The following is an 18,503-nucleotide window of genomic DNA, read 5'->3' on the forward strand; positions in this document are numbered from 1 at the left end:
CAATACCAATCTCAATTTACAACATAAATACTCACATCTACATACATCCGCTTTCCAGTATTGAGAAGAATGATAGTCTATCTTGTATTATCAGATTTATCTCTTCCAGTCACTGTACTTCTTCCAGTTCTCCTCTGGAACTTTACACAGTTTTAAAGCAACTTTTTCCTGCAGTAACTAATGACGTACTTAATTAAACGCATGTCACAATTCCTCTCTCAACCTTCCTCCAGCACAAACATTGACATCTACATTCTAAAACTCACACACGTCAGTTCCACTAGGAACCGCACTACCCTTGAATTAAATGGACATTAAACCCAAAATGTTCTTTTATGATTCAGATAAAGAATACAATTTAAAAAAAGTTTCCTTTGATGAGGAGATATCTAGATAGGTAGTGTGCACATGTCTGGGGCACTACATGACAGGAAATAGTGCTTTTGCTAATGTATAACATTGTTGCAAAACTGCTGCCATATAGTGCTGTAGACACGTGCACTCTCCTGAGATTATTTTCCTGCTTTTCAACAAAGGCTAACAAGAAAATTAATAAAATTTGATAATAGAAATAAATTAGAAAGTTGTTCCAAATTGTATGTCCTATCTTAATTACGAAAGAAAATGTTTTAGTTTTATGTCCCTTTAAGTACTATGAGTTAGTAATACTAATTTTTTAATTATACATAGAACAAATTACAATAATCTTTTTTCATGTAGTTTAACTATGAAAATTGTGAGCTTTTCAGACTTCAGTAGTCTCTCACTGCCATATTCTACTCAGCCATTGGCTGATCATTCCAGTAACTTATCTATATCTGCACCTACTTGGCCTCAGCAGAGGAGATAAGAGAACACAGGACAATCAAGGTTACAATATGGATTTCCCATTACTCCAGTACTTTACCGAGACTAAAACTTGACACACATTTCTTCAAAAAAAAAAAAATATATATAATATGCATATATATATACAATATGTGCATATTATTCTCAGAATAATCTTTTTGTTGAATGCATCATTCATGTACATTTGATGTTTGGAAACTTCCTGGATTATTTGCCAAACATCCCTTCTTGCACTAATGGAGCAAAACATACATAGGGGTCATGTTTCTAAATCCTGTGAAATTTGATATTCCTATTTTTCTGTTATACTGTCCACAAACTATACTGTTTGCTGTTTCCATTCTTTTTTCTGCATTTACAGTCTAACTATATATTTAAACAAAGAATGCTTTGAATTAAAGGGACAGTAAAGTTAAAATTAAACTTAAACTAATGTGCTATTAAATTAAATCAGGTAACAGCAAATTCAATTACATTTATTGTAATAAGACAAAAAAGGTAACCTTTTTTGTCTTATTACAATAAATGTAATTGAATTTGCTGTTACCTGCTTGCTTCTTTTTATGGATTTGTTGGAGACCTGGGCAGTGGTCTTTGGGTAACGTGCAAACTGGTCAGGGTGCTGAAGTACTTTCCTTATCTATTAAATTAAATCATGCAGATTTCCAATTTACTTCTATTATTTAATTAGTTTTGTTCTCTTGATATGCTTTGTTGAAAAGCATACATGGGTATGCTCAGGAGCAGTAATGCCCAGCAGGGAGACAGCTGCTGATTGGTGGCTGCACATATAAGCCTTTTGTCATCAGCTCACCCGATCTGATCTCCTAGTAGAGCATTGCTACTTTAACAAAGGATAACAAGAGAATAAAGTTAATTTGATAATAGAAGTATAGTGGAAAGTTGTTTAAAATGCTCTAAATGAGTAATTAACAAAAAAATATACAAACTATGCAGCCATAATACATAATTTTTTAATCAGGGCTTGACAAATTCAAAAATCTACAGAGCCCTGGCTCCTCAATCTTTCTTTTCTAGGTCCTAAAAAGTGTGTTCCTGGTTCTTCAATGTACTGGCTTCTTTTTTGCGGTCCATGTTTCATTATGTCCCTTTAATGATAAAACATGGACCCCGCAAGAAAGAAGACAGCTGTTTACAAATGGAGCAAGTGATATTACAGTGACTCACGCCCTGGCTGCATTTTCAGCCTCACCCTATTTTGCCTGTTAACTCCATCTCTCTACGAATCCCCAGGCTATGTAAAGTCATGTGACCCAAGAGAAAAAAAATTGAGGGGGTCATTTTATTTCTGAAACTAACCCCTCACTGAATGAGACTAAAGGACAAACCCAAGCTAGAAAGGAACATGATTTAGTGAAGATGTTAACATTAACATACAATGACGTCTGCTATATGCAGTCTACATACACGCAAACATACCTGCATGCACTAATACGCACGATACGCAGCCATAAGACATTATTGTTTAAAGGGACACTAAACCCAATTTTTTCTTTCGTGATTCAGATAGAGCATGCAATTTTAAGCAACTTTCTAATTTACTCCTACTATCAATTTTTTTTTTCGTTCTCTTGCTATCTTTATTTAAATAGCAGGAATTTAAAGCTTAGGAGCCAGCCCATTTTAGGTTCAGCACCATGGATAGCGCTTGCTTATTGGTGGCTACATTTAGCAAACCAATAAGCAAGCACCCAGGTTCTGAACCAAAAATGGGCCGGCTCTTAAAGGGACAGTCTACACCAGAATTTTTATTGTTTTAAAAGATAGATAATTCCTTTATTACCCAATTCCCAGTTTTGCATAACTAACACAGTTATAATAATATACTTTTAACCTCTGTGATTATCTTGTATCTAAGCCTCTGCAAACTGCCCCTTTATTTCAGTTCTTTTGACAGACTTGCAGTCTAGCCAATCAGTGCCTGCTCCCAGATAACTTCACGTGCACAAGCACAGTGTTATCTATATGAAATACGTGAACTAACACCCTCTAGTGGTGAAACACTGTTAAAATGCAATCTGAAAGAGGTGGGCTTCAAGGTCTGAGAAATTAGCATATGAACCTCCTAGGTTAAGCTTTCAACCAAGAATACCAAGAGAACAAAGCAAAATTGGTGACAAAAGTAAATTGGAAAATTGTTTAAGATTACCTGCTCTATCTGAATCATGAAAGTTTATTTTAGCCTAGACTGTCCCTTTAAACGTTACATTCCTGCTTTGTAAATAAAGATAGCAAGAGAACGAAGAAAAAATTATAATAGAAGTAAATTAGAAAGTTGCTTAAAATTGCATGCTCTATCTGAATCTCGAAAGAAAAAAATTGGGTTTAGTGTCCCTTTAATCAGCGTTTGACAAATTCCAAAAGCTAGAGTCCTGACTCTCAAAGTTTTTACACCTAGATACATGTGCAACTTTCTGCTACCTAAAAAGTGTGTTCCTGGTACTTCAATGTTCTTTCTGGCTCTTAGACTTGCAAAAGGTGTCAATATTTGTGATAACTAATGTCCTATCCCCTTAACAATATGAAAGAACAATAAAATAAAGGAAATAAAAGTGCAAAACAAAATGTCTGTAATGATAGAGCCTTTAATTATTGCACTTTTGCTTGCATACAACTATGTGTCGAAACCCTGCATAGTTCAAGTCAGATTTACAGCATCAAAGCTGTACTGCTCTGTCTGATTCAGAAAAGAAAAATGTTGGGTTCCATATCCCTTTAAATTAGGGGTTTTCAAAGTCTTAGGTTGTGGGCTTCCCCTCTGACGAAATTTATAAGACAGCGACCCCCCCCCTCTCCGGTAATAGGTGTTGCATTATTTTTTCTGTTTAAAGAAAATTGTAATATTTATTTTTAGCTTTAGATTGGGGAATATACATCTGATCCAGGGTTCACTCACTGGGGCCTATCTATCAAGTTCCGAATGGAGCTTGATGGCTTGCCAGAAACAGCAGTTATGAAGCAGCGGTCACAAAGACCGCTGCTCCATAACTCTGTCCGCCTGCTCTGATGAGGCGGACAGGAATCGCCAGAATTTATTGACACCCCCTGCTGGCGGCCCATTGGCCGCGAGTCTGCAGGGGGCGGCGTTGCACCAGCGTATTGCTCTCCGCATTCAGCGATGTCTGTCGGAGCTTATCCGCACTGTCGGATCAGGTCCGACAGACATTTGTTAAATATGCCTCACTGTGTTAAATGTTAAAGGGACAGTATACACTCATTTTCATATAACTGCATGTAATAGACACTACTATAAAGAATAAGATGCACAGATACTAATATAAAAATCCTGTATAGGGGGGCGGAGCCTGGCCACGCAGGGACATGGCTGACTAATTCCTGGCTCCCATGCCCTGCGTCCGATGTATTTATAATTAATAAGGAGAAAGCAGTCCTAACATTAATCAAACAACAGGATCGTGGGTCTGAATGTCCCTACTACGATTCCAGACTTATAAAGGGTACACTATTAGCGGCAACGCAGCCCTGGCAACACCTGAGGCCTACCCGACCGCACTGATGTGAGCCGCGCGCTCTCCTGGTGGGAACCGATTAACACACACAGCTCTCTGGAGCGCCTCTAATTTGCACTGCGACCACACTACACAGCAAGAGAACGGATCTATCAGGGGTAAGCCGGACTATATCCAACTCCCGAGCGGACCTCACCTGACCTCGCGCTCCCGGCTGCCGTCCCTGGGGAGGCCACCTGTCCCCTCCGGCTTGCTTCTGTTAAGGGGTAGGTCGGTACGACGGTAGCGGAGTGCTGAGGAGAAATAATCTAACCTGACAGAGTGCCGGGGGTCCTCTCCTGGGAACCTATATCACATAAGGGCCCTGACCACGTGGAGCTGTGGCACCCGCCACCTCTATGGGACCGAGCAATCTCTGATGGTCAGTAACACAGCGGGGACTGCCTGTTTAGTGCCCCAAATATAAGCGGTCACATTTGAAAATTAGCAGTGGGCTGTAAAACATTATTTCAGCACAATTTAATACACAGGGGCAGAGCATGATATTGGGGAGACATAGTAGATGGCAATTGTGAACGTGCTCTGGGATTCAAGTTAAATCGTTATAAGCACTATCACACTACATTCTGAGCAATAAACTTTTTGCACTGTTTTGGAAACCAGGCTGCTGCTGGCATATACCACAAACTTGACAGTGTAAGGTGATTCCCCCTCACAGAGTGCTCAGTTTCCCAGTGACATTATACACAACCCCCTTTCTTTTTCAAATAAGGGGAAACAACTGAACAAAAGGAAAAGCCCCCACCTCTATCACATAACTCTGCACATAGAGAGCCAAGACCATTTTTGGAATATAACGTTTGACTTGTTCTTGATTCGCTCTCCTGCTGACATACAGCCCCCTGTTATCCTCACCCCTCCACCTGGCCCCCTCAAGAGCTTTCATTGCCTTTTCACCGCATTTCACCCAGCTGGAAGCACTTAATAGGACTCCCTAAGGGCAATGTCTCACAGAAAAAATACCAAAGGGGAGAAAGGCCCTAAAAGCACAAACCTCACTAACTACCTTAAAATGGCGACTGCGACACAGGACCCAATAAGTAGTGAAAACACAGGTGCTGCACCCTCTCTAGCATTAATCGAGCACACAGCCCTGAGTACACACCCACAAGACCAACCATCTGAAGAGGATCTTAGAGTCCACTCTACCAAAGCTGACATCAACATGGTACTATCCGAAATGAGGTCTCTCTTCGGGGACTTAAAAAAGGACTTTCACCAAATTAACCAGCAGGTTCATACCCTGGAGAAGAAGCAAGATACTATACAGGCTCAGGTAACAGCTAATACCCAAAGGGCTCTAGAACAGGAGGGAGACATTCAATTTCTGCTGTCCAGGGTTGAAGACCTGGACAACAGAGGCAGGCGTAATAATCTCCGGATAAGAGGGGTGCCGGAATCAGTAAACAACTCAGCACTAGAGGGTTACTTACAAGACTTATTCCGGACTATAAAAGGGACACCAAGCTCACCAGCTGTCCAGTTAGAGAGGGCTCACCGAGCTCTACGGCCCAGACCATCACCTAAAGCCCCCCCAAGGGATATAATTGTGAAGTTTCTGAGCTACAGGGACAAAGACGCAATCTCCCAGAAAGCACGGACTATCAAGGAGCTTACACATGCTGGCATCCCTATTCAAATATTCTCTGATCTGAGTCAGATGACATTACAGAAAAGAAGAGACCTTCGTTTTTTAACCAGCGCACTCCAATCACACAAAATTCAATATAAATGGGGTTTCCCGGTCTGCCTTATTGCTACCCATAAAGGGAAACAAGCGATATTCAGAACTCAGGCAGACCTACAGGACTTCTGCAACATATTAGATATTGAAATACCCCATCAAGAAGAAGAGGCAACCTCTCTCAGAAACCAGAACTTGTAGATTGCATCTCCCTGATTTTTTGGGAGACCATGACATGCAGAGGACTTTGTTCAAGATCCAGATAAGTGATCAAGCATCTGTTTATTTAGATTCAATGTTACTAACTTAAATTTTTATTGTTGGTCATAAGAAGAGGATTGAGTGGTTGCCATGCGTATACCTATACCCAAAGGTGCATGTCTCTACTAACTCAAAACTACTTAAATTGTTAGATATGTTATGTTTACAATGTTTCACCTTTACTTAATATGTTTTACAGTATAGATTGCACCCCAAAGGTATGAGTGGTTACATGTGCCCCGACACCTAGCAAACGAGTTAGCTTCCTACTGTACCTCCGAGTACAGAGCTATATAAAGTTAGACATTATAGATACGCTGGGCCTCTAAATGTCACTGGCAAGCTATCACAGGGGATTAGAACCTAATAGACAGAATGGGCCCTCCTACCCCACGGCTAGCTTAGTTCCAGGTGTGGCTGGGCAATTTCATGAGAAAACCCAAACGGGGTATTTAGGGTAAATGTTTTAGAATAAATATTACTACCCGATTTATAATTTACCTTAGGTTAATGTATTCTTTGACCCCAATGTGTCCATTTGGGCTACACTGCAGTCTTGTTTCACAGGTCCTCAATTGTAATGGATGTCCTACTGTTCATAATGTTATTGTTGTTCTCATGTCAACTCTTATCCTTAATTGCAGAGTCAGATGTGAGATCTCAGTTATGTAGAGTATATTACTTCCTCGTATATGCACCCTTTCACCCCTTATTACCCTCGATGTTATATAAAATCTACTTACTGGGACATGTTATACTCCTTCCTTTTACCTTTCATCTCTTTTTTCTCTTTTATTTGCATCGGACGCAGGGATACAGATCCCATACTCTTCTTACTGTTTTTACCCTTTCCACCTTGCTTGCGGTCCTCGGTCGTTCACTGTCAACAGTGGGTTGCCCGACTATCGCTCTCTTCACCTTCTCTTTTTATTCTCTTTTTTGTTTTTAGATATATATTTCCAAGAAATCTTTTTCTTCAGACTTCTTTCTCTCTAATCCCTAACTACCCTTTAACCCCTTCCTGAACTTGTACTCCCCTCTAGTACCCCTCCCCCCTTTTTTTTTTTTTTTTTTTTTTTTTTTTCCTTTCCCTCTTCTCCTACCCCCCCAACCCCAACTATGACTGATCACGGGACACAAACTTTGTCCTTTATGACATTAAACACTAAAGGTCTTAATATCCCAGAAAAACGTTCCCATCTCATTCGGGATGTTACTCGCGCACACTGCGATGTCGTATTTTTGCAGGAGACGCACTTTTGTAGGGGGAAGGAACCGGCTTGGTTTAACCCTAAATTCCCCACTTCCTTTTTTGCATCTGGTACCTCTAAAAAAAACGGGGTGGGTATATTGATAAAAAAATCCTCCCCTTTTTCGCTTTCTCATATAGAGAAGGACACGGAGGGTCGATATCTGATAATCATAGGTACACTTCATAATAGACTTGTCACTCTTGTCAATGCCTATTTCCCGAACCAACACCAGAATACATTTTTGAATTCCCTAACTAACAAAATTTTCGAACTCCGTAAAGGAGCGCTGATACTTGGTGGTGACTTCAATGTCCCACTTGATCCCATCTTAGACACCTCCAAAATGACAACCTCAGTTTCCAACAAGATCCTCAGACAGTGCAACGCCAGACTAGAAGAACTAGCGATTCATGACACGTGGCGAATACTTTATCCCACCAGACGAGATTACACTTTTTATTCCCACCCTCACGAAGTATACTCTAGGATTGATTATTTTTTCACTGACCAACTGACCTTAGCGGGAGTCTTAAACACAAAGATACTTCCCATGACCTGGTCTGACCATGCCCCAGTAGTATGTCAGATAAAGTGGCCCTCAGCACCAGACAGACCATTCATCTGGAGGTTTGATGACTTTTTGCTGAATAACCAAGTAATTAAAACCCTAATCACTAATAAAATACAGGAATATTTTCAGAATAATGAGAATGGGGAGGTACCGGGCCATGTTGTGTGGGAGGCCCATAAGTGTGTAATTAGAGGCGAACTAATACAACAGAAAGCTTCTCAATCTAAGCAGCTCAGACTCAGATACACGACCCTCCTTAAGCAGATACATGACCTAGAATCCAAACATAAGACAACACCGACAGACGCACTGACCAAACAAAATCTTCTTCAAGCCAGGAGAGAAATACAAGACATACACTCTAGGGAACACCAAATCACCGCACTAAAGCTGCAACAAAAGTACTATGAATTCGGAGATAAGCCCGGTAAACTCTTGGCGAGAGCTTTAAAAAGGAGACAGTCTAAATCCCACATTCACTCCATATTAAACCGTAATAGCCAAACTTGCTCAGACAGCCCTTCTATAGCAGAAGTACTTAGATCCTATTACCAGAATTTGTACAATCTCCGGGATGAGATGGTCTCTCCAGTGGTTTCTGAGGGGATACCTCTGGGATCCCCTATTGACTCCTATCTAGAACCCTTATCTCTCACGACCCTCTCTGATGAGGAAAGAACGAGTCTGGACGCAGACATTTCTACAGAGGAGGTGGCCAAGACTATAGATAGCTTACCGGCAGGTAAAAGCCCAGGCCCAGACGGTTTCAGCGTAAAATACTATAAAAATTTTAAAGACACCCTATCCCCCCGCCTAGCCTCCCTATTTAATAACATCGGAAATTCCCATGATTTCCCATCAACTATGCTCCTTGCGCATGTTACAACCATTCCAAAGCCAGGGAAGTCGACAGACCGGCCTGAAAATTTCAGGCCAATATCCCTCCTTAATGTTGACCTGAAAATTTTTGCAAAAATTTTATCTTCAAGGTTAAACAAATTCTTGCCACAACTAATCTCTCCAGATCAGGTGGGCTTTGTCCCTGGCAGAGAGGCCAGAGACAACACTTTAAAGGCTGCTCTGCTGGTGAACTATGCGCAAGTTAATAACATCCCGTCAGTACTTATATCAACGGACGCTGAGAAAGCCTTTGACAGGCTCAATTGGAACTTTCTCAGGGCGGTCCTACTAAAAATGAATTTCGGCCAAACCTTCATCAAAAAAGTCTTCTCTCTATATTCGGGCCCAACCGCACAAGTAAAAGTCAACAATATTCTATCTGACCCTTTTAAAATCTCAAACGGCACACGCCAGGGCTGCCCCTTATCTCCCTTATTGTTCGCCCTCTCCATAGAAATATTAGCACAGAAGATTCGAGACAACCAGAAAATCCCTGGCATTAGGATAGGAGACCAGGAACATAAGGTTTCGCTATATGCGGACGATATCCTTCTATCGGTCACTGACCCGATAACCTCAATCCCGGAAATTCTTCGAGAATTTGAGGAATATGGAAAAGTCTCCAATTTTCATTTGAACCAAGCCAAATCAGAAATTTTAAACATCAACTTACCCCAAACGGACATATGCCGCTTAGCAGATATTTGCAAATTGCGGGTAAAAACGCGGACACTCAAATATCTGGGGATCAACCTCACCCCCAAAACAGAAAGCCTCTTCGAGGCTAATTACACTCAATTATCCCAATCAATTGTGGGCGACCTCTCATCCTGGAGAAACAAACAGATTTCATGGTTGGGTAGGATAGGGGTGGTAAAAATGAATATCCTCCCGAGGATTCTATACTACCTTCAGACTCTCCCTACCCCGTTTCCCAACCAGTACCTATCAAAACTTCAAAGTCAACTGGAGGAATATATTTGGGGGGGCATCAGACCTAGGGTTCCCAGAAACACACTATACTTACCTAAAGAGAGGGGCGGGCTGGGCATCCCGAACCTGCTACTTTATAAAAAGGCTATTAATCTCCAACATCAAGTTGAATGGTGTGTCAACTCTAGGGATAAAACTTGGGTCCAGGTGGGACGGGCTATATTGAACACTCAAAATGCAGGCACATTGGGATGGATTTCAAACAAGAACAGACCTAAACTCATTAGCCAGTACCCGCTGCTGAGGGAATTCTTCTCGCAATGGGATAGAACACTAATAGAACATCCGCATATCTCCTCAAATCCTTCTCCTCTTACGCCCTTTACACATAATCCAGACATTCCTTTCCCAGGTATCGCCCTGCCGACTCTTGACAAGACACGACTGGACCAGACCATGTTCCATAGGTTACTACTAAATAACAAACTCAGGAGTCTAGATGAATTGGAGGAGATGGGCCTGAACATACCATGGTTTTTCCACAGGCAGCTTCAGCATTTCGTGCTCACACATAAAAGGATGGGCAGCATCTCCAGACCAGTGAGCCAGACAGAATCATTCTGCCTGTTGACTCGCACTCCCTCACACTTAATCTCAATCATGTACAAGCTACTGTCATCACATAAGGACTGCCATATACCTACCTTTGTTAGACAGTGGAATAGTGAGCTAGACTGCCCTCTCACAGACACAGACTGGCACAAAATATACCACAACCACTCTAAAGCCTCAATATCAGCTAGAACCTTAGAATCCAACTACAAATACCTGTCTCGGTGGTATCTTACACCAGACAAGATTAAAAAAATGTATAAGAAATCAGATGGTAGGTGCTGGAGGGGCTGTGGAGAGGTCGGGACTTTTCTCCACATCTGGTGGTCCTGTGATATGATATCTCCATTCTGGAGCTCTGTAATGGATATCATTGACTCCAAATTAAATATTACATTACGCAGAAATCCGGACTTTTTACTATTCTATGGGCTGCCCAAAATGTCAGAGAAACCTAAAAAATATCTACTATATATAATGTTAAATAGCGCAAAAGCCCTCATCCCCCAACACTGGAAATCAGATAAAATCCCTCTTGCAGCAGACTGGGAAGCCAAGGTGGACAGACACTTGGCACTAGAAAGATTTCGATATATGAGAGACGATCGAATCGAAATTCATGAATACATGAAAGAGATTTGGAGACCCCTGGTTAGATGAGCTCCTGATACCTCGCCCCTTTTCAATGTAAACACACGCTTGACCTCCTCCTCCCTTCCCCCCCCCCTTTTTTTTTTTTTTTTTTTTTTTTTTCTCTCCTTCTCTTCCCCCACCCCCCCATCCCAATGATGAGAACCCCTTCCTTTCCCCTCTCTCCTCTTCACACCCCTTTTTCTCTTTTCCATTTTCGTATTTCCTTTACTCTTACACTATTTCCTCTTTTTCCTCTCACGACGGGCTTCATTATTTCCATTGCCCATCATAATCTCAAGGCAGCAGAGATTCTTGTTGTTTGCTTTCAGTAAAGCATAATAATAACATATCTCAGATGTGAGACGTACGGAAATGTTACAAAGAATTTTGGTTACACATAGATTTTATGAACAATTAGTTTCAGAAATGTAACAAACAACTTACTGTAAGATTTCAGTTCTGTATATTGTTGTTGTATCCTTGCTGACCTTTATGCTTATGCAATGTATCATGTTTACTTTCAATAAAGTTTCTTTGAAAACGAAAAAAAAAAAAAAAAAAAAAAAAAAAAAAATCCTGTATAAAACTGTTTAAAAACTTACTTAGAAGCTGTCAGTTTGGCTCTGTTGAAAAGGTGGCTGGAAAGCCCACTACAAGTGGGAAATAAGACACTCCCCCCCTCCCCCTTCTTTTGCATATGAAAAGACCCTTTACACAAACAGGAGCAAGCTGGAGAAGGTAGCTGACGGTATTCACATAAAACTTTGGGGCTTGGTTAGGAGTCTGAAAATCAGAGCAATGTTATTTAAAAATAAGCAAAACTATACATTTATTTTAAAATAAAAGTTTATGGGCTATATAAATAGATCATCTACAAAACATTTATGCAAAGAAAAAATGAGTGTATAATGTCCCTTTAAGTTACTATCAAGACAACAAAAGCCACACAGTCTGAGCGGTTTCGACCTCAGTGCCTTTCTTCCCCTTAAATCCCGCCATTTGCCTTATTCCACCACGAAATAGCAAGTGTCATTGTCGGCTCTTCTTGTTGAAAACCACTGCTTTAAATAAACAGGAACTGCTCATCTCAAAAAAACTGCTAGATCTGGGTGAGTATAATTAAAAATAAATCATATACTACGGTTTGCTCTTTCCTCAACAAATGTCTACAACCTGCTGTGTTTTTGCATGAAAATGTCAAGACCTTTACTTTCTCATTTAATACTCTCCAAAAATAAATAAATTATTAGCAGTCAGCAATTAAATGGTCAATGAAATAAAAAATAAACGTAACTTTTTAAAAACTTTGCAATTTACTTCAATTATTAAATATGCCACTTTATTGGTAGGTTCATAGGCACACAGGAGCAAGAATTTGTCTTTAGTACTTTATGGTAGCAGTGGTGTTGCAACAATGTATAGAATTGCTTCAAACATTGCTGCAACACGACTGCCATAAAGTTCTCAGATGCCATAAAGTTCTCAGAACACATGCAAGTTCAACAAAGGATACCAAGTAAATTTGATAACCAAAGTAAATTGGAAAGTTTATTTTTTATAAATTACGGGCTCTATCTAGACCAGTGTTTCTCAACCATGGCCCTTACGCACCGCCAACAGGCACGGTTTTCATTATAGCTGAACTAGCACACAGGTGAAATATTCAGCTGATAATTAAGAGCAGATTTAGTAACCATGGTGATTATTTCACCTGTTCTCTAGTTACGCTATAATGAAAACCCTGCCTGTTGGGGATACGTAAGGACCGCGTTTGGGAAACACTGATCTAGATGATTAAGTTTAATTTTGACTACATTGTCCCTTTAAAACTAAGCTCCTTTCCATGAGTGCGTACTGTGGTAGGCTCAGGAGTATGCAGGTGTCTAAATGGTAGCAGTGTTTGCAACAATGTTTGTGACAATGTTTTACATATAATGCTCAAGACACATGAACGCCTGAGCCTACCTAAGTATGCTCTAATGAAAAGCATCCATTAACAAACGGTACAAACTAAGAAGTAAATTTGACGTCAGAAGCAAATTGAAAAGTTTTTAAAATTGATATGATTTGCCTGAATGATGAAAGTTACATTCTCATTGTCAACTCTCTTCACTTCATATACACTGAAGCATTTATTTTCACATTAATTTTTCTTGAATGACCTCAAAGAAATCTGTTATGATAAATATTTCTATCATTGCTTTATACTCACTTGAAAGCATTTTAAATTAGACTGTGAATCAATTGTATCTAAATATATATGATTTATAAAGGAATCATATATATGCATACTTATAAATCTAATCATTTAGATGTCAACCTAATGCTTACTTACACTTTCATAAATATTTTTTTCTTGAGACACAAATGTTAGAGTCTCTGCTTTGGTACAGAAGAATGAACCCGATTTGATAACGTTGACCACTCAGGTCACCTGCCCATTAGCCAATAAGACAAATGGAAAGAAAAGAAAGGGAAAAACTATTCCAAAACAATATTATACAATATTATAAAAAAGCATCATATTTTTTCAAATACAAACTTAAAACATTATGTGGATATCCAAAAAAAAAGTATACAAATAAAAAAATGGCACAGCTTAAAGGGATAGGAAAGTTGAAATTAAACTTGCATGATTCAGATAGAGCATGTCATTTTAAGACAATTCTAAATTCACTTCTATTTTCAAATGTGCTTCGTTCTCTTAGTATCCCTTGTTAAAAAATAAATACGCACATATCATACACTAGTGGGAGCTGCTGCTAATTGGTGCCTGCACACATTTGTCTCTTGTGATTGGCTAAATAGATATTTTCAGTTTCCTGTCAGTAGTGCAATGCTGTACCTTCAGCAAAGGATAACAAGAGAATTAAGAAAATTTGATAATAGAATTAAATTGGAAAGTTGTTTAAAATGGTATGTTCTATAGGAATCATAAAAGAACATTTTTGGGTTTACTATCCCTTTAACTGCAAAAAAACTTATTACAAAAATCTCAGTCGTTGGGCTGCGACAACCACTATTTTAGTAAAACAAAACAAAAATATGAGGTGTAATGTGGTAATGTTTGAGTCTTAACTACCAGAGCCTACAATTATTTATGCTTAAATTATTAGGCATTTTGGCATGCCCACACCTTTGGGTTCCAACATGGAAAACAATACTCTATAACCACACTGTAATTCTGTAAATCTTCAGAGCTCAAAAACACTACTTGACTACTGAACACTTGCAAATAAGTACAACCTTTTTTTAAGGTAGACAAGCCACAGTTTTCTGACAAACTACTGAAATGCAACTAAACTGCACACACTATTTGTAACACTTTTAAAATTAGCACTTTATGTTTAAATTACTTATTTTTATTCTGGTAAAATTCTGCAAAAGCAGCAAGGAGCCCAACTATGGACACTACATATTTCTCTCTAGAAATACACATGAAAGGATGTCTGGATTAAAGGTAAAAAAAACATACATCCTGTCTGTGCACACAAGGTACCTCAAACTGGTTGCAAACTCAAGTTGAAATACATTAACCTTCTGATTCATATTCCTAATTATTTTTAACAAAATGAATAAATCTCTAAAATAATGATTATCCATTAGGCATCAATTTAAATATTATTTAAATGTGTGATATTCCATATGCCTGCTAAACCCTTACTGAATAAGTAGTATAGCAGCAAAATATTATGGAATTATTTTAAGTTAAAGGGATACTGAACCCAATTTTTTCTTTCATGATTCATATAGAGCATGCGATTTTTTTCTTTTTTTAAAAAAGCAGGAATGTAAGTTTAGGAGCCGGCCCATCTTTGGTTCAGCACCTGGGTACAGCTTGCTGATTGGTGGCTAAATGTACTGACCAACCAGCAAGCGCTAAATAGGGTACTAAACCAAAATGGGCCAGCTACTAAGCTTACATTCATGCTTTTTCAAATAAAGGTACCAAGAGAACGAAGAAAAATTGATAATTGGAGTAAATTAGAAAGTTGCTTAAATTGCATGCTCTATTTGGGTTCAGTATCCATTTAATCTATTTGGATACTAAACTGAAATAATTGTATTGTTTTCTATTTTTCTTTAAATTAAACTGTGATAACAAGACAAAGCACTTGGCAAAATTGCCTATAGTTATAATATCATATTACACTGCTTAAAAAATGTCTTTACGTGTAAAAACAGCATTTGTATGCTATTTTCACACTTAGCATGCACATTAAGTACATGTAATTGATTTGCAGCCTCTCTGGCAGACAATGGGTTAATGTAGTGGTGGACACATCTGTTTAGGAGCCAGTAAGAATATTTAGGAGCCAGTAATATGTGTGCAAAGATAAATGGAGAAAAACCCAAAAAGTAAGGAGCCAAGGGTAAATGATTTTACCAGTAATGAACTACAGACATATACTGAAGACGCAGTTTGAAAACTGCTTTAGTAAATCACAGTAAAACAAAGAATGGTGTAGGGCAACACAATTTAGAAATTATTTTATACATAAACTATTTTAATAGTTTCAAAGTTTGTTGGTCCTAAAAGTATAAAGCACGTAGCTACCAGTATTTCTGCAATCCTATAAGGTATGCACAAAATGTACAAATCTTTGTTATACACTGCAGAATTCGTCATTTTACAACATGGGCATAAACACTACAAATCATAAGGGTGTTTAAAGAATGCTTTTTTTTTTTAAGCAAAAGGTGATCAATTGTCATGGATCTAAAGTGGTAAATTTTAATGTTTAATCCAACCATCCCTGGACTATTAAACTGTACTTTATACACTCCCTAAGGACCCATAAAATGCACATTCAAACTCTTGGGCAATAGGTTTACAGCAAAATAAAAAAACATTTGACTGTTTCTCTAGTTCAAGGGAAAAAAAATGTGTGTGTATATATATATATATATATATATATATAAATATATATATATATATATATATATATATATATATATATATATATATATATATATATATATATATATACACACACACACATAATATTCTTTCACTAGGAGAACATTTTACACAGAGTGGGATAAATAATATTAACAATGTACGGTCACTTGAATCAGAATGTGGTCACAACTACTTGGGTGACATTTAGATTAAATTAAGGGCAGGTAAAGTCAGAGTCCATAGGGGTTTCATTACCTTACCTGGTATCCCTCCCAATGCATCTTCATTGGCCAACAGACCTCTCTGCTTCACATTCTGCAAACCACTCTTTGATTTCCACAAGAGCTTAACCATCCTTATTATTTCCGGCAGTTCGCAATCACAGCTCAGGTTTCCAGAGTGGTAAGTTGGCAAACTACCCATATATGAAGGTGAAAGTATCTCACCTGTCCTCCACCTCCTGCCTATCTCTGCCGTGTTATAGCACCTGTCCAGCACTGGCATCCTGTGCTAGGTACACACAGGGGACTCACTGCTGGCCACTCACTGGCCGCTTGTGCAGTTCTCTCGGACACGTCTGGCTGAAGAGTAACAAGTGTCAGCCTGTCTCAGCTCAGCATATGACACACCAGACAGATTCCAAGCTCTTTCTGGAATATTTCTTCAAATCAATAATTATATACTCTCGCATGTCACTCTTGAGTCTCATGTCTCCCTTTTGCCTGCTTGTTTATCTTGTCAGTGGTGCAGACTAGCAGAGGATCCACGTTTCAGTGCAGCAGAGTGAAAAATACACAGCAAAGACACGAGCTGGCGTTTTCAGCTGCTTCCTTCCCTTATGTTGGACTGGGGCCAACCTTTCCTTCCTCTGACTGCATTATGATGGAGGGTATTAAAACCGCTGTTAAAGCTGTTCCGCTGTAATGCAATTTAATGACCTTTCCCCACCTCCCCCTTTTTTTTTATCTTCCTTTCCTCAGTGGCTCAGTCATTTGCTTTTCAGTGAACCAAGAGAACACTTGGCTCCCTCGGTTAGCTTATTTGTGGATATAAGGTGCTCTTCAGCTAAAAGGGAAATAACAGTGATTCACATACCAGAGTCAGTAGAGGGAGAGAAGTGAATCAGATCTGCAGGCACAAGCCCAGCGAATGTTGTGTAATTTTATGAAGGGATCAGCCTACTTTCTGTCAGATCTATATTCACTACTTAGGGGAAGGGATTTTAAGCAGCAGCTGAAAGACAACATTCCCATAAAACAGGAAGAACAACACTAGTATAATATATGCAGAAATATGCAAGAGAACAAACTAATACATAGTTTAGGATCATGTTTATTTTAAAATATTAATACAACAAAAACTAAACCACACTGTTTATATTTGTATGCAACTGCTGCAATTAAATAATTGTTTTGTCTAAACTTTTTAATCTACAATTTCAATTATTTTGTTTAAAGGAACATTGAGAAGTATTTTTTTTTTAATTTGCAAATGAAAGAACACATTTTAGGTTGAAGTTGCCTAAATTAATAATGAGTCTATGGAAAATTCATGCTTGTACACATCAGATACTGTAGTATTATGCTAAGGACAAGTAGTATAAGTTTTAATAATCAGAGGAACATTAATTAACAAAAAAACCTTTTTAAAATACCCTTTTTAAGGTGCAACAAAAAATACTCACGTCAAAGCCGTCTCCTGTATGCATCAATTCTGTAAGTAAATCCTTTCTATATATTCACCTTAGCAATAAAATGAAATGTAAATGTCTCTTCATTGGACATCAAGTGCTGTGTGAAGGTATAATGAGGAAATCACTGCAGCATTTTTCTTGGAATCTGGAAATGTTTATGTATATAGTGCACTACTCACAATGCTTCTACATAAAGAAATGCTCTTTAGAAAAAATGGCTTTGAGACATAATAGAGTAGAGCTACTTTCTAGGACAAAGTCCTTTATATACTGCTTTATAGTAAGGTTTGTTGTTGTAAATGCAGAAATGTAAATAGTTTTAAGTTAGTTGTCATATCTGTTAGCTGCAAGCCTTTTATCTATCTTAAGCAAATGCCAGCTTTAATCTGAAAGGTTAAAATGGACAGTAAACACTTTGAGATTTTTTTTAAACTTTTTATTCTTTTACTAAGGCTGTTAGTGAATACAATTAGTGAACAAGTTACAGAAACAATATATGATACCATGGCTATTGCAATATGAAGACATCAAGGTACATACTTATGTCAATTCTTTTACATATAAAGTAACATTTTTACAGAGAAAACAGTAATTTACACATCAATGTTTGTACTTTACACAGCAAATTGGAAGCTCTTTTTTTAAAGGGCCATAATACCC

At 38.5% G+C, this 18,503-nt stretch overlaps 1 protein-coding gene across 1 annotated transcript in view; it reads right to left on the bottom strand.

The window, feature by feature from the left end:
• Window positions 1-17,290, bottom strand: part of PDE7B (phosphodiesterase 7B) — a 237,875-nt gene extending 220,585 nt beyond the window's left edge. The window contains exon 1 of the mRNA XM_053710898.1: window positions 16,411-17,290. Coding sequence (XP_053566873.1) covers window positions 16,411-16,654 — 244 coding nt within the window. The 5' untranslated portion in view covers window positions 16,655-17,290. The remainder of the gene's footprint in view (window positions 1-16,410) is intronic.
• Between the last annotated feature and the right edge of the window lie 1,213 nt (window positions 17,291-18,503).

This window comes from Bombina bombina, chromosome 4 (genome assembly GCF_027579735.1).
Source record: "Bombina bombina isolate aBomBom1 chromosome 4, aBomBom1.pri, whole genome shotgun sequence".
NCBI classification, from domain to species: domain Eukaryota; kingdom Metazoa; phylum Chordata; class Amphibia; order Anura; family Bombinatoridae; genus Bombina; species Bombina bombina.